Source organism: Alexandromys fortis, unplaced genomic scaffold, assembly GCF_014885135.2.
Source record: "Alexandromys fortis isolate MF-2015 unplaced genomic scaffold, M_Fortis_MF-2015_v1.1 scaffold_1, whole genome shotgun sequence".
Taxonomy (NCBI): Eukaryota; Metazoa; Chordata; class Mammalia; order Rodentia; family Cricetidae; genus Alexandromys; species Alexandromys fortis.
The window spans coordinates 30433080-30447044 of record NW_026067927.1 but is presented as its reverse complement, the minus strand read 5'-3'; the positions used below and the strand labels follow the sequence as shown (position 1 = coordinate 30447044).

Here is a 13965-nt window from a genome sequence, read left to right as displayed (position 1 = left end):
TTTGGGAGTTTTCAAGGGACCGCAGGTAAGAGTCTGCCTTAAGTATCAGAAGTACCACTGGACTTTTGAATATCATTGGACTGTTAAGACAATGGAGACTTTGAAAGTTGGACTGGATGAAAGATGGCCCTGAGGCCACTAGAAGGGTGGAATGTTATAGTTCAAATATGAAATGTCCCTAACAATCTCATGTGTGTGAACACTTGGTCTCTGAATGGTGACATTGTCTGGATTGGTTTTAGAGTCTATGAAACAAGAGGCATTGCTGGCAGAAGTGAATGACTGAGGATGGGCCAAGGATTAAACCTTAGTTCTAGTTCTAGCATAAGCTCTCTGCATTTTGATCCTCCAGGATGTGTGGAATCTCCACGGCACACGCCAGGGCTGAAGCCATAATCCAAAGTAGATTCCCCCTTTGTCCCCCAGCTACTTCTGTGAGACATTTTGTCACAGTGATGAGAAATATCAAGAATATTTTTTGTGTATAGAACGAAATGGGATCATCCATTTCAAAGCCTTCACTGAACCACAGACCAGAAATAAATATAAAGTTATTGCTCATTTGGTATGCAAGGTTTTCTTTTGGATGATCCAGTTCATAGGTAGCTCTTAATAGTGGCCTGATCCTCTTTCTTACTTGATGGAAATACAGACCATGGTGACCCAGAGGCTATGATTGGGGACATCTTTTTTATTTTATGTTTTGTGGGAAAACAAGATCACAAAACCTGTCCCCAGAAAGAAGCAGTGGCAGTTGTGAAGGATGTGCCACAGTGGCAGCCATAGATTTAAGACTCGCTCTACCTATCTATAGCGATCCACAAAGGCTCTAGAAACTTCTCTAAGTCAAACTGTCAGTATTAAGGAGATGACAGGACATGTAAAATATGAAAGCAGCAGATGCCACTGAGTTTCTAGGCCCCCAATTTACGGGTGAGGAGGACTTTCTTACTCTAATCAAAGTCAGAGTCGTGTATCATGGCCTTTTAATATAAAGTCCCACACAAACTCAGGGACACAGAGATAAATAAATGTGTTTAAAAAAAACCTGAAATCAAACAAATGGACAAACCAAAACTATCGATACCCCATCTCTTTTTTCCTAAGCCCTAGCTCTCTGAGACCAGAGGTCTTAGGAGCTAATGGGGGTGCTGACATTTGTCTCATAGACATCTAAATTCAGGAGAAATCTAGCAGGGTCTGGCCAAGTGGAGTTCTTGCTCTCTAGTATCAGGCTTTTGATTCGCCAAAGAACAGTGGCTCCTATTTGATTTGGCAATATTCTCTAACATGAGGAAGATGGATACTCCATCCTAACCATCGCTCTCAGAGCACAGAAGCAAATAGAAAAGAATGCCATCATTTTCTTTGGATAATGTTCTCCTGGACTGCGTTCAGCAGCCTTCAGCCTGGTGGAACAATTCTCCATAGATACACGGGATACAAGAGGGATTATTGCCAGTCTGTTTGCGCTCTCAGCTTTCATGCAGCCTCTGCTGTCTTTTCAAGCTGGGTCTTTCCTAGTGACATAGGAAACAGGAGCAAGTTCCCAGGCCCTGTGTGTCTCTTGCCACATGAAGGCAAAGTACAGAGCATCAGCTCACCCAGGTTAGAGTAAAACATTGAAGCTGAAGGCCATTGCATTATGGCGGGGGAAAGGGCCAAGAAAACCCATCTTATCTTCTGCTGTAAACATGCAGTCATCAGGAATCAAGCTCTCCATGGAGTAGACCAGAGATGTCTAGGTAGTGAATCCTAATCATTCTGCCACCAAGCTTGTTTCACCTGGTTCATCCCTGCAACCTCCGACAAAGCTTTTTGAGGTCTCGACAAAGTCCTTCCTAGACCTTCATGTCAAAAAGAAATATATAGACAGAAGATGGACAATGAAGAAGGGTGCCTTTGGAGTGCTAATGTTTCTGACTTCTATGCTATAGAATTCATGGGATGTTCTTGTTAGAAGTATAGAGGATTGACTCAGAGGTTAAGAGCACTGCCTGCCCTTCCAGAGATCCTGAGTTCAATTCCCAGCACCCGCATGGTGGCTTACACCCATCTATAATGATATTTGATACCCCTTTCTGGTGTGTATGCATATATATGTATATATATATGCACAACATTGTATATATACATAACAAATAAATCTTTTTTTTAAAAAAAAGGAAAGACCAACTCTAGGTAAACCAAAAGTGAAACTGATGTATTCAGAAGAGTGTTAATCTGTCTGTTCAATTCTAATAGAAATCTAATAAAAAGAAAAGAAAACTATAGTCTAAGAGAGCTTAATCTAAGAAGAAATGACAATCCTGAACAAAGGTCATCCTCTTTATATGAGGAACAGCACAGCCAATGCAGTGACAAAAAGGGATAAAAAACATTTGTCTTAATCTTCTATAGGAATCTCCAAAGGGAGAGCACGGATTCTACTCTTCCTGATTCAGAACAGAACACAGAGCCTCAGTGAGATACTACTGCTCTGTACCCACATGAGTATCTTGTATTGCAGAGCTGTTCCTTTCGGTCGCTGCTTTAAGCACATGGTGTTAGACCTGGTCACCTCACCCCCCCCCCCTCACGTGTACATCATTCTCAGTCAGGGCCATGAATGGGTCAGAAAGAACAACTAGGGAATGTGATGTAATTAAAACTGTTCTTTCAGTTGTGCTTGTAGGGGTTCATTACACTGGAAATCTAAGATTCACTAAGGTTGGTTATAGTGTTTTTCTTAGGAGTGCGTTAATTTTGAATAGATTGAATATACAGTATGTAAGCAGAATGAATACATCGGTATAAATGATCTAAGGGCTCATTATAACCTTGGCTACATGTTGGGTGAAATTGTGATTTGTAAAGACAAGCTTCCAAAAGCTTTTCCCAGAATCCACACAATCTTATGGAGGCTGTCCTCAATGGAGGCTCCCTCTTGTTGGGTGACTCTAGTCTACGTCAAGTTGACAAAACTATCCAGTACTTCTTTATTTTCTCAGTCTTTTCTCAGTCTCGGAGAACCTAATATTCTATCCACCGAATACAATGTTTATTTTGTAGTACTAATCTTTGTCTTTAGTGTTTTTCTCTAACTGTTTCTTAGGAACTGGCAGTTTCTACTACCTGTCCTGGCATGCTGTCTACTTATCCATGAGTACTCCCAGGATAGGAATCATTTTAAAATTCTTGGTCTGAAAAATCCCAACATCTCTGCTTTATGCTTGTTCTTTTTCTTCAAATTATGAATTGATTCCTATTTGTCTTTTAGTCTGCATTGTAATGTATTTTATACCCAGACAGGGTGCACTAGGTTAAAGGAACGTCTGGATGTCAACCTTTAGCGGTGTGAAGATTAGGCATGTGGATAGGGAAAGCGTGTATGTAGCCTTGTTGTTAAGCCCCAGTTTTGAGTGAACAGCCAACGAAGCCCTCACATGCTTTGTGGGTCTTTTTCACTCTCCTTGGATGAGGAATGTGGTAAGAATGAAGTGAGAATTTGGCATTTCTCTCCCTATACATAGAAGGATTGCAGCTCTTGGAGTTGAATACTTCCCATTAAAATGGTAATAACTGAGCAGGGCTAATAACTGGTTAATCTGCTTCTGAGAAAAGACTCCATTGAGACCAGAGTGCTCCCTCCTCTCTCTCTCTCTCTCTCTCTCTCTCTCTCTCTCTCTCTCTCTCTCTCCCTCCCTCCCTCCCTCCCTCTCTCTTTCTCTCTCTCTCTCCTCCCCAGAANTCCCTCCCTCTCTCTCTCTGTCTCTCTCTGTCTCTCTCTCTCTGTCTCTCTCTCTCTCTCTCTCTGTCTGTCTGTCTGTCTGTCTCTCTCTCTCTCTCTCTCTCTCTCTCACACACACACACACACACACACACACACACACACACACAAAAGCACAAAGGAATTTTTGTTTGGTATTTGCTGAGGGAACTTGCTTAAGCTGGTAAAGGAAAGCCTCTCTGACTTGTAAGGGTCCCCTTACAAGGAGCTAGCTCTTCTAGAGTTTTCTGTTCTCACGGTTGCCTGAACTGAGTGTCCATAATTTAACAACTGAAGGGAAGCTCTTGTCCTCCTCGTTATCAATATTGAACAAGGTCTCTGCTCCAGTGAGCCATAGCTCCCTGTAACCCCATCTTAAGGGCTATGGTTTTCCCTGTGTCCTTGCTGATCTTGGAGAAGGGAGATTGGCATTTCAATCTATCCAATTTTTATTCTTTGTTAGGACAAAGAGGTTGGTTTCTTCTAAGATCTTGACAGGAGTACCTGGTGGGGATGTTATGTTTAAGAGTAATGAACATAGGAAAATACATGAAAATTATTCATGAAGCAACACGGCTGGAGCCTTATGAACCTGTCAAGCAATTTAATAATTTAACTTTTAAGAGCTTTGTCTACAAGATGAAACTTTTATTTTTTTAATGATGAATACAGATACACAGGTATAAGAACAAAAATAGAGATTTTGCTAAATGACTTATGTAAGTTTCAGGCCAATGCTAGGCCACGAACATAGACAAGCTACTGTACATGGGAAATACTGAAGACACACATCATCACAAATATTGGGCTCCAGCCATGTCTGGGAGGAGGCCCAAGAAGAAAAGGAACTTGGGCTGTGTCTAATGAAACACCCATGACTTGTTCCACCAGATAATTAGATTTAATATTTTACTTTTATTTAGTTAGCAAATATTCTAGTCATATGACTGTCTTTGGTAGCACCTACCTCCAAGTATTAATAACTTTTATCCTTGACAAGATCATGTTTCTAGGAGCTGGAAATTATTTCAGAGTTTTCATTATGTCTCTAGAGCAAGAACAGTTCTCAGAGTCTTTTGGCCTTTCAACACTTGTAGTTACACTCCAAATACAGACCTGACCTTTTATAAAATGAAATTTTCTTAAAGATTTACTATTTGGAAGCTACCCGTGTGAATTTCAGGGATTTTATTCTTCTTTGTGAGAACTTCTTGTGTGTGTGTGTGTGTGTGTGTGTGTGTGTGTGTGTGTGTGTGTGTGAAATATTTAGAATGGAGTTATTGGTATTTTCATTAAGTAACTTGAAAGTTTTCCCTTCTAGCTGATTCTCAGAGAAGATGGTAATAAATTAATCTTTAAAAAAATGTATAAAGGAAATGAGACATATCTGTTTAAATCCAAATTCTTGCTGTTGCTTTGATACTGTCATATGCTGTTCTTTGTGCTATGATCAAGAAGTCACAGTCTTCAAAATGTTAAAAAAAAAAAAGGCAGTTCGCGAGGCTGGGGAATTCATGCGGAGGTCAGAGTGGAGGCAGGTGTGAGTGGGTGCAACAGAAGGAATCATGGCTGCCAAAGTGTTTGAGTCCATCGGGAAGTTCGGCCTGGCTTTAGCAGTGGCAGGAGGCGTGGTGAACTCCGCCTTGTATAATGTGGATGCTGGACACAGAGCTGTCATCTTTGACCGATTCCGTGGAGTACAGGACGTCGTGGTAGGGGAAGGGACTCACTTTCTCATCCCTTGGGTACAGAAACCAATTATCTTTGACTGTCGCTCGCGCCCACGGAATGTACCAGTCATCACTGGTAGCAAAGATTTGCAGAACGTCAACATCACACTACGTATCCTCTTCCGGCCGGTGGCCAGCCAGCTCCCTCGTATCTACACCAGCATCGGCGAGGACTATGATGAGCGGGTGCTGCCTTCCATCACTACAGAGATCCTCAAGTCAGTGGTGGCTCGCTTTGATGCTGAAGAATTGATCACCCAGCGAGAGCTGGTCTCCCGGCAGGTGAGCGAAGACCTCACAGAGAGAGCAGCAACATTTGGGCTCATTCTGGATGACGTGTCCTTGACACATCTGACCTTCGGGAAGGAGTTCACAGAAGTAGTGGAAGCCAAACAGGTGGCTCAGCAGGAAGCGGAGAGGGCCAGATTTGTGGTGGAAAAGGCTGAGCAGCAGAAGAAGGCAGCCATCATCTCTGCCGAGGGCGACTCCAAGGCAGCCGAGCTGATCGCCAACTCCCTGGCCACGGCAGGCGATGGCCTGATTGAGCTGCGGAAGCTGGAAGCAGCTGAGGACATTGCTTATCAGCTCTCTCTCTCTCGGAACATCACCTACCTGCCAGCGGGGCAGTCGGTGCTCCTCCAGCTTCCCCAGTGAGGCCCCCTGCTTGCACCTTCTCAGGCCAACCAGGCCGTGGCCTCCATCATTCTGAACACACTTTCCTTCTGCCCCACCCCAGAAATCACTGTGAAATTCCATGATTGGCTTAACGTGAAGGAAATAAAAGCAGAATCACTTAAAAAAAAAGTTAAAAAAAATAATTCTACCAGTAGAGAAGTGCTATCAGAAGAGAGGTAACGCAGAAACATCCCTCCTTCATTTCATCAAGGCAGCCTAGAACAAAGGATGTGTTCCCTCAGTAACTATGACACTTGCCTGTGCATTACAGTCACCTGAGGAATACTGCAAGCATCATTGCCTGGGAGCTCCCTGTCGTTGATTATCATTGGTTTATGAAGTAGAACTCTCTTAGCTACTTTTCTGTTAGCATGAAGACACACCATGACCAAGGCAGCTTTACAAAACAAACCAAGTTTGTGAACTTACAGTTTATTGGGTGAGTCCACAGCCATCATGGGAGGGAACATGGCAACAGGCGGGCAGCCATGGCTGTGAAGCAGTAGCTGGGAGTAATAAAGAAACATATCTCTCTCTCTCTCTCTCTCTCTCTCTCTCTCTCTCTCTCTCTCGTCTCTCTGTCTCTGTTTCTCTCTCACACTCACACACAGAGACAGAGACAGAGAGACAGAGAGAACTGGGTTTGTAGTGAGATTTTCAACCCTCAAGTCTCAGCCCTTGCTGTGGGACAATGGTCTTGTACTTTGTAAACATTTATCACTTGTGTTTTAATAAAACACTGATGGGCTAGTAGCCAGGCAGGAAGTATAGGTGGGGTGACCATGCAGGAAGTAGAGGCGGGTGACCAGGCAGGAAATAGAGCTGGGGCAATGAGAGCAGGAGAATTCTGGGAAGAGGAAAGGCTCAGTTTGCAGTTGTCACCCAGCCACGGAGGAAGCAAGATGAGAATGCCTCAGTGATAAAGGTAACAAGCCATGTGGCTAACACAGACAAGAATTATGGGCTAATTTAAGATGCAAGAATTAGTTAATAGGAAACCTGAGCTAATAGTCCAACCAGTTTATAATTAATGTAGACATGTATGTGTTTCTTTGAGGCTGAACGACCATGGGACCTGGTGGGAAGAAACTTTTGTCAACAACCCCTAGTGACATATCTCCTTCAATAGGACCATATATCCCAGTGGCCATACCCAAGCAGCATTCAAATATATGAGCCTAGAGGGCAATTTTTATTCATATTTAAACCATCACAGAGACCGAGGGGTTGAGGAGGGGCTTTTTTTTCTCTTTGGTGTTTTTTTTTTTTTTTTTTTTGGTAACACTAGACAACTCCAACCAGTGAAGCAGAATATGAATGGAACTAGAAACATGTATTCAAGGGAGGAAAAGAAAGGCAAAGAAAAGGAAAAGTTGATTTCCTTTAGATATTTAACAGTTACTAGAAATAATGGTTATTTCAGGTTCTTACTTTGTGATAATAACATGCATGTGAAAGAAGCCTGTTCTTGGTGTTGAAAAGAGACTAGGATTCTAAGGATGGGGCAACACCAATATTTGAGGCTCAAGGCCTCAGAGGCAAGCTTCTAGGGATGCTGCTTCAAGTCTACCACTTCTCATATTGCTACTTTGAATGATGATGTCAAGGACCAGCTTCAAGCTAGGACTGAGATTCTAAAGTATATGATATTTACTAATAAGTACAGGTACAGAAATAGATGATATAGATAGATGGATACAGATATAGATATTGAAGACATATTAATTGAAGTTGTACATGGATATAGACACAGATATATAGAAAAAATTGGCCCATGGTTGGTGATAGCCTCCAATTTGGGTCCATCTTGTTCTATTCTTTTTAACATCCACATCAATTTTTTTCTTATCTGCCTTCAACTTTCAGCTTCTTGATAAGAAATGTGTCTCCATTTCCCAAGTCTCCCAGACCCACAGTACTTCTTTCCTCTTTGAGGATTCGCAATCACCCTAGTTCTGACTAATTGGTCCTCATTTCTTGCATAGATGTGTGTTCAGTTCTTGTTCTTATTGGAATGCCCACATCTAAGTCTTCTCATGTAACATTGAGCATATGAGCTGTAAAAGGCTGGGGTTCATTTTTGCAGTGAGGGAGCTTGTATGCATGAACAATGAGGCATGACTTGCATGATAGAAACATGACCCCACCTCATGCAAAACACAAAGTGGAAATCATAATATCTGCTTAAAAATCATTTTGGAATTTGAAGAGAAATAGCTAATTCTATTAGCTGCCACCAGCCGGCATATCTCTATTTCTGGAGAAATCGCCCCTGCATTATCTAGGGTGAATGTCTCGTCCAGATGGTGATGATTATTTAATGTTTCAGGTTTGGAATGTGTGAGACATATGCCTGTGATCCCAAAGAAAGGTGTGGAGGTTTTCTTTGTTTTCAAAACAGCTCAGTACCCCTTTACATTGTTATCAATATTCTTGTATTATCAGCACAATATCAAGACTCATTAATTTAAAAATAGAATATCCCACAAGTGGCTTAAGAACTGTGCTTTTCTGATGGAATTTGGATTACACTGCAGATATTAATATTCACTTCTTGAAAGCTCACACCCACCTCTGACTACTCTTTTAAACAGACTTCATTTTTTTTAGATCAGTTTTAGGTTCACAAAAAATATGAGCAGAAAGCACTGTGAGTTCCTCCAGACTCCACCTACATGCTGGAGCAGCCTTTCCCACTGGAAGCCTCCATACCAGAGTGGTATATTTGTTGCAGTCAGTGAAACCACACAGGCAAATCATTGCCACCTAAAGTCTGTGGTTCACTCTTGATTGTGTGCAGTCTATTTGTGTGGACAAGTGTATAGTGACCCTTGAGGTATATTCATCCCACCCCCTAAACTCTGGTGACAGTCATCTCCTTATAGCCCCTGTAGTCCTGCCATGGCAGCCAATAGTTCAATGATCATAGTATGAGCCTTCTTTGATAGGTCTGTTTCCTTTGTAATGTGAATTTAAGTTTCCTGATGTCTTTTCACATCTCCATATGTCATTTCTTTTTAGCACTGAATAATATTCATCCTTCTGTTTGTATAGACTATCACTTACCATCTAAGAGATACCCCATTTGTCCGTGTTTCAAGAATGATGAAACAAAGGAGTTTCTGTTTGTACTTAGCTTTAACTCTTCCGAGGAACTATGATAGAGTACTATTACTGGAGTCATTAAAGTGTATTTCTTGTCTCAAACTTTGTCTTCATAGCTACTGATATTTGCAACATGGTAGATTAACTCTATACTATAACCATAAGGGAAGTTTCTATTAGTAGATCTTGCCCTCAAATAGGATGCTATACCCTAGAGTTGGCTGTTTGGAAGAAGACAAATGACAAAACTTCAGATTATTAGTGCATCCATAGAACTTACTGAGGGAGGGAGTTTTAGTGAGCAAGTTCATTGTTCTCTTTATTACATAGTATGATTTTCAAAATGCCAGCCTCTGGCTGATATCCTTGGAACAATGTTATTCTCTCCTAAACCTCAATTTACATGTAATTGATCAGAAAGTGTCGCTAACTCAACAGGCCTGGTCCATAGGGGCCAGTGGAGGGTGGAGGTGAAGATAAAAGGTCTTGTTTTGGAGAAATAGAAGCCTAGGTTAGTGAGCATACAGCAATAAATATTTTAGTTCCAAGTGGGAAGCCATCCTGAGCACAGCATGATTGGGATTTCTTAGGAATAGCTTGCAACCTGCTCTCTCCAGATGTTTATCCAGCGAAATGGAGACAGGCCTTTTATATGAAAACTAAAACAATTTTACTTCCATTTTTTAGCTCTGTAGATTACTTCAGTATAAATAAATGACTCCAGGAATTCTACCTCTGCTGTAACCAAAGGATAAAGAAGTAATTGTTCCTGTGAAGCAATAGATAACCTCATAGATTTGACACACACACACGTGACCAGTTTAGACCAGTGACAGAGCTTGACAGAGTCATGTAGGATCAACAATCACCTGTTGGATTACCTAATAAGAACCAATATGTACCTGGATAGGGTGGTGGTTCTTGTCAGAACAGAAGACTCTGCAGAGACACATGGGATTATAGTCACTATAGTCACTAATAGTAAGACTTAAAGGATTAGCCTTTAAGTAGTTGGAATACAAAAGTACTTGGAATCAAAGATAATGTTAACCTTGGTCCTGATGTGATCTCATGGAGTTTAACACCACTGCTGGTCTCAGCCTTATGCATAGATGCTTGAAGGGGATGGACAACCTATTCTGTTTGGCCAGTGTTACCTGGAATCTCTGCTAATTGCCGTGTGTTTTTATTTCTAGTAAATCTCTGTTCCCTATTCCACTGGCTAGACCCTGCCTTCTTCCATGAGTCCTGCTCTGGAAAGCCCCCTTTTCTGTTAATACACACACATGTGACTAGATATGGAGCCAAAAGCTTGGTGGTACAATGCTTACAAACTGAACTTCTATAAATAATATGTTATGCAGTTTTTGAATCTCCTAATGGAGATTTCAAAGGTCACTGTTAGGTGTGTTCATGGTTCACTGCAGAAAACTGATAAAGACTCAAACCTGGAAATCATGTACAGAAAGGTAGATGAAACCTTTTTCTAGAGTTAGCTAGTACTCTATATGACCATTAATAACATGACAAAAAGTTATATATATATATATGTATATATATGTGTGTGTGTGAGTGTGTATGTATTATACATATATATGAGTATTAATCTTATAAATCTTATACCTTAAATAAAGCTGCTAAAGGGTCAATATAAAACCAAAGGAATATAAGGTTAGTAGCAATAAAATAATCCTTAAATATTTGTTTTTTCTTCTGTCCTATAATAGGTGGTTCTTCTGACATGAGACAGAAGTTTTGGCTTTCACTTTAATAAGCATGTTTGGGTACAGAGTAGGAGAGAGCCACACTCCAACTCCAAAGCCAGCTTTAATTTTTAATGAAACTGGGACTACAGAAAAGACCATTTGCACGGATATCTGTAGAGAACTGCAGAAACAAACATTTGGGAAGATTTATGAAATTTTATTCTGTTGGAAATGGGATATACCAATAGGCCAATTTACTCTTTTTCTTGAGACATATTTTTTTTTCTCAAGGTTAGTCCTTTTTCTTCGGATGTCTCATTTGTCCAGTAGTCTTGAGATTCCTTAGCTGGATACCTTTATTCTCCTGAAAAAACAGAAACAAAACACCCTTCCCCAACCCTAATTTCAGGGAGATTCTCTTTTGGCAAGTTATATCTAATCAAATGAAAAGCAATTGTTAGATTTATAGGTTAGTTTAGATTAAACGGCCATGCTTTTGGATGAGCTATCATTTCTTGTAATTAAGAGGTATTTCTTGTTCAAATTGAATCTTTATCAATTTTGATGGTATCCATGGCTTTTCTTCTCCTGTGGAAACAAAAGCAAAACTCCTTCCCCAATGTAATACATGTCCTAGTTTCCATTCTGAGGTCAATACATCTTTAAAGTTTATCAACTGATTTATTTCTGTAGTTTCTTTCTACTATTCCAGTCTCCCTGCAGCTGTTGTTCCTTTCTCATTAGTATTTAGAATATTCAAAGCTAAGAAAGCATTATACAGGTAATGGTATTTGGTTATATAAAGAACAAGTAAGACATTTCCTTATTATTTCCTTGGCTTGATACCAGATGATTTTAAAAAGGTCTTTTTTAAAGACCTTAACATGATTTTTTTTTATAAAATTCTGAGTCCCTTAGCACATTTTCAACCAATAATTGATTTCAATCTGAGGATTTCTTAGAAGTAAGAGTTCTGTAATGGCTTGAATGCTTTGCTTTTCTGATCTTCGGGTTGAACTTCAATATCTGTCTCTGGGTTTTTATTATTCATGCTACAGATATACACCTGTAATTCAAGCCCTTGGGAGGTAGAGGTAGGCGGATCTCTGAGTTTGAAGCTAGTTAGCTCTACAGAGTAAGTTCCAGGATAGCCAACCATGGTGGTGAAACAACCCATTAAAAGCATACAGCTAGTGAAAATGTATTTGAATAAAGGAACCATGTTCCAGCCCCAGCAAGCAGCAGAATTTGGCAGCTTTGACCAGTCCAAAGTTAACAGTTCTGAGCTTAGAGTCAAGGATACAAGAAATGGGTTGTGAAATCTTCCTCTATGGCTTGGGAAAGCTGCTGAGTTCACATTTGTGTCAGAGATATCCCTGAATGGAGGTTCAAGCGGGCCTTTGTGTGAAGCTGTGAAGGTGAAGCCTAGATTTCTTTGGAGACCCCAATATATTGGAGAAGCCAGAGTAGTGGGATCCCTGCCAAGAAGAGCTGCTGACAGGGACTGGAACCAGCCTCAGACAGAAGGAGAAGTGCTTCAGTCAACCAAGTGAAAGAAGTGGAGATCTGAAGAGCATTCTGGCATTAGACATGAAGATGCAGAGTTTGGAGTTTGCGTATTGGGTTTTCAGTCTTGTTTTGGTTCAGTGTTTCCTCACTATGCTCCCTTTCCTACATTTTGGAATGGTAATGTAGATCCTGTGCCATTGTATGTTGGAATTATGTGATCTTTTTATTTTGATTTTACAGGGGGTCACAGTTAAGAGATTTCCTTGAATCTCAAAGAAACTTTGAACTTTGGACTTTTAAACAGTGTTGAGACTGTGATAGACAATGGGGACTTGGGAAGTTGGAGTGAATGAAGTTTTGCATTATAATATGGCTACAAGCCTATGGGGGCCAGAGAATGGAATGCCGTAGTTTGAATAATAATCATCCCCTTATGCTCATATATCTGAATTTTTAGTCATAAGGGAGTGGTACTACTTGATTGGGACTAGGAGGCATGGTGTTGTTGGAGGAAGTGTGTCACTGGGGGTGGAATTTGGGGTTTCAAATGTTCAAGTCAAACCTAGTATTTCTTTCCTTCTCCCTGCTGCCTGGTAATCTATATGTAGAACTCTCAGGTGCCACTCCAGTACCATGTTTGCCTGTGTGCCACCGTGCTTCCTTCTATGATGATAATGGACTAAACCACTCAACCTGTAAGCTACCCCAATTAAATGTTTACCTTTAGGAGAGTAACATGGACATGGTCTCTTCACAGCAATAGAATATCAACTAAGACATTAATGTTAAACATGGCAACTGACCCATAGAGGTAGAAGTTTTATGCCCTCGGATTAATAGCCACCCTGTAGATAGTCTTTTGGTTGTACTGCCATCTGCACTTCACTAACCTATATGGCTGATGCTAGGTGGTGGTCGTGGTGGTGAAATGCATTACCCTCTTCTTCAAGCATCCTTTATAGCAACCCCATTTGTCCCCTGGTATGGCCACTGATAGCGTCATGTACATGATGTCTGTAACTCTTCTTTGAGTACATTCCTTCTACCCCTGAGCAATAGGAGATGCCTACAATAGTGCTTGTCACTTGCCACTGATTATCTATTACCAAATGACAAGCAACTCTGCTATGTGAATAATATTAGGCAAATAGTCACTTGTTAAACTTCTTACTCATTTCTAATCCCTGAGAAACGCCATGTCTGTGACTGACAATGGAAAACATGTCAGGCAAGAAATGAATTTAAAATGGCACTTAAGGATAAAAGTTAGAGGGGGAAAATGAAAAGAGGCAAAACTGATGACTTTCTTTTGTATGCAACACTTTCTTTGGATAAGGTTTTATTATTAAGCAGTAGAGTCTACTAAGTATATGCAAGATGCCAAAAGTTGGGAAAAGGCAACTGTTAATCACCGGGAATATTTATTTTCTCCAAAGATGGCAGTACCTACATTATTTCTGTCAATTGATGTTAATGACCCAGATACGACACA

At 40.7% G+C, this 13965-nt stretch overlaps 1 protein-coding gene and 1 long non-coding RNA gene across 9 annotated transcripts in view; both read left to right on the top strand.

The window, feature by feature from the left end:
- Positions 1 to 13965, top strand: part of LOC126502641 (uncharacterized) — a 503616-nt gene that overhangs the window by 321179 nt on the left and 168472 nt on the right. The window lies entirely within an intron of this gene.
- LOC126502640 (prohibitin 1-like) lies at positions 5244 to 6254 on the top strand. The gene has a single exon (XM_050143809.1). The coding sequence runs from the start codon at positions 5314 to 5316 to the stop codon at positions 6130 to 6132; it is 819 nt and encodes a 272-aa protein (XP_049999766.1). The 5' UTR covers positions 5244 to 5313; the 3' UTR covers positions 6133 to 6254.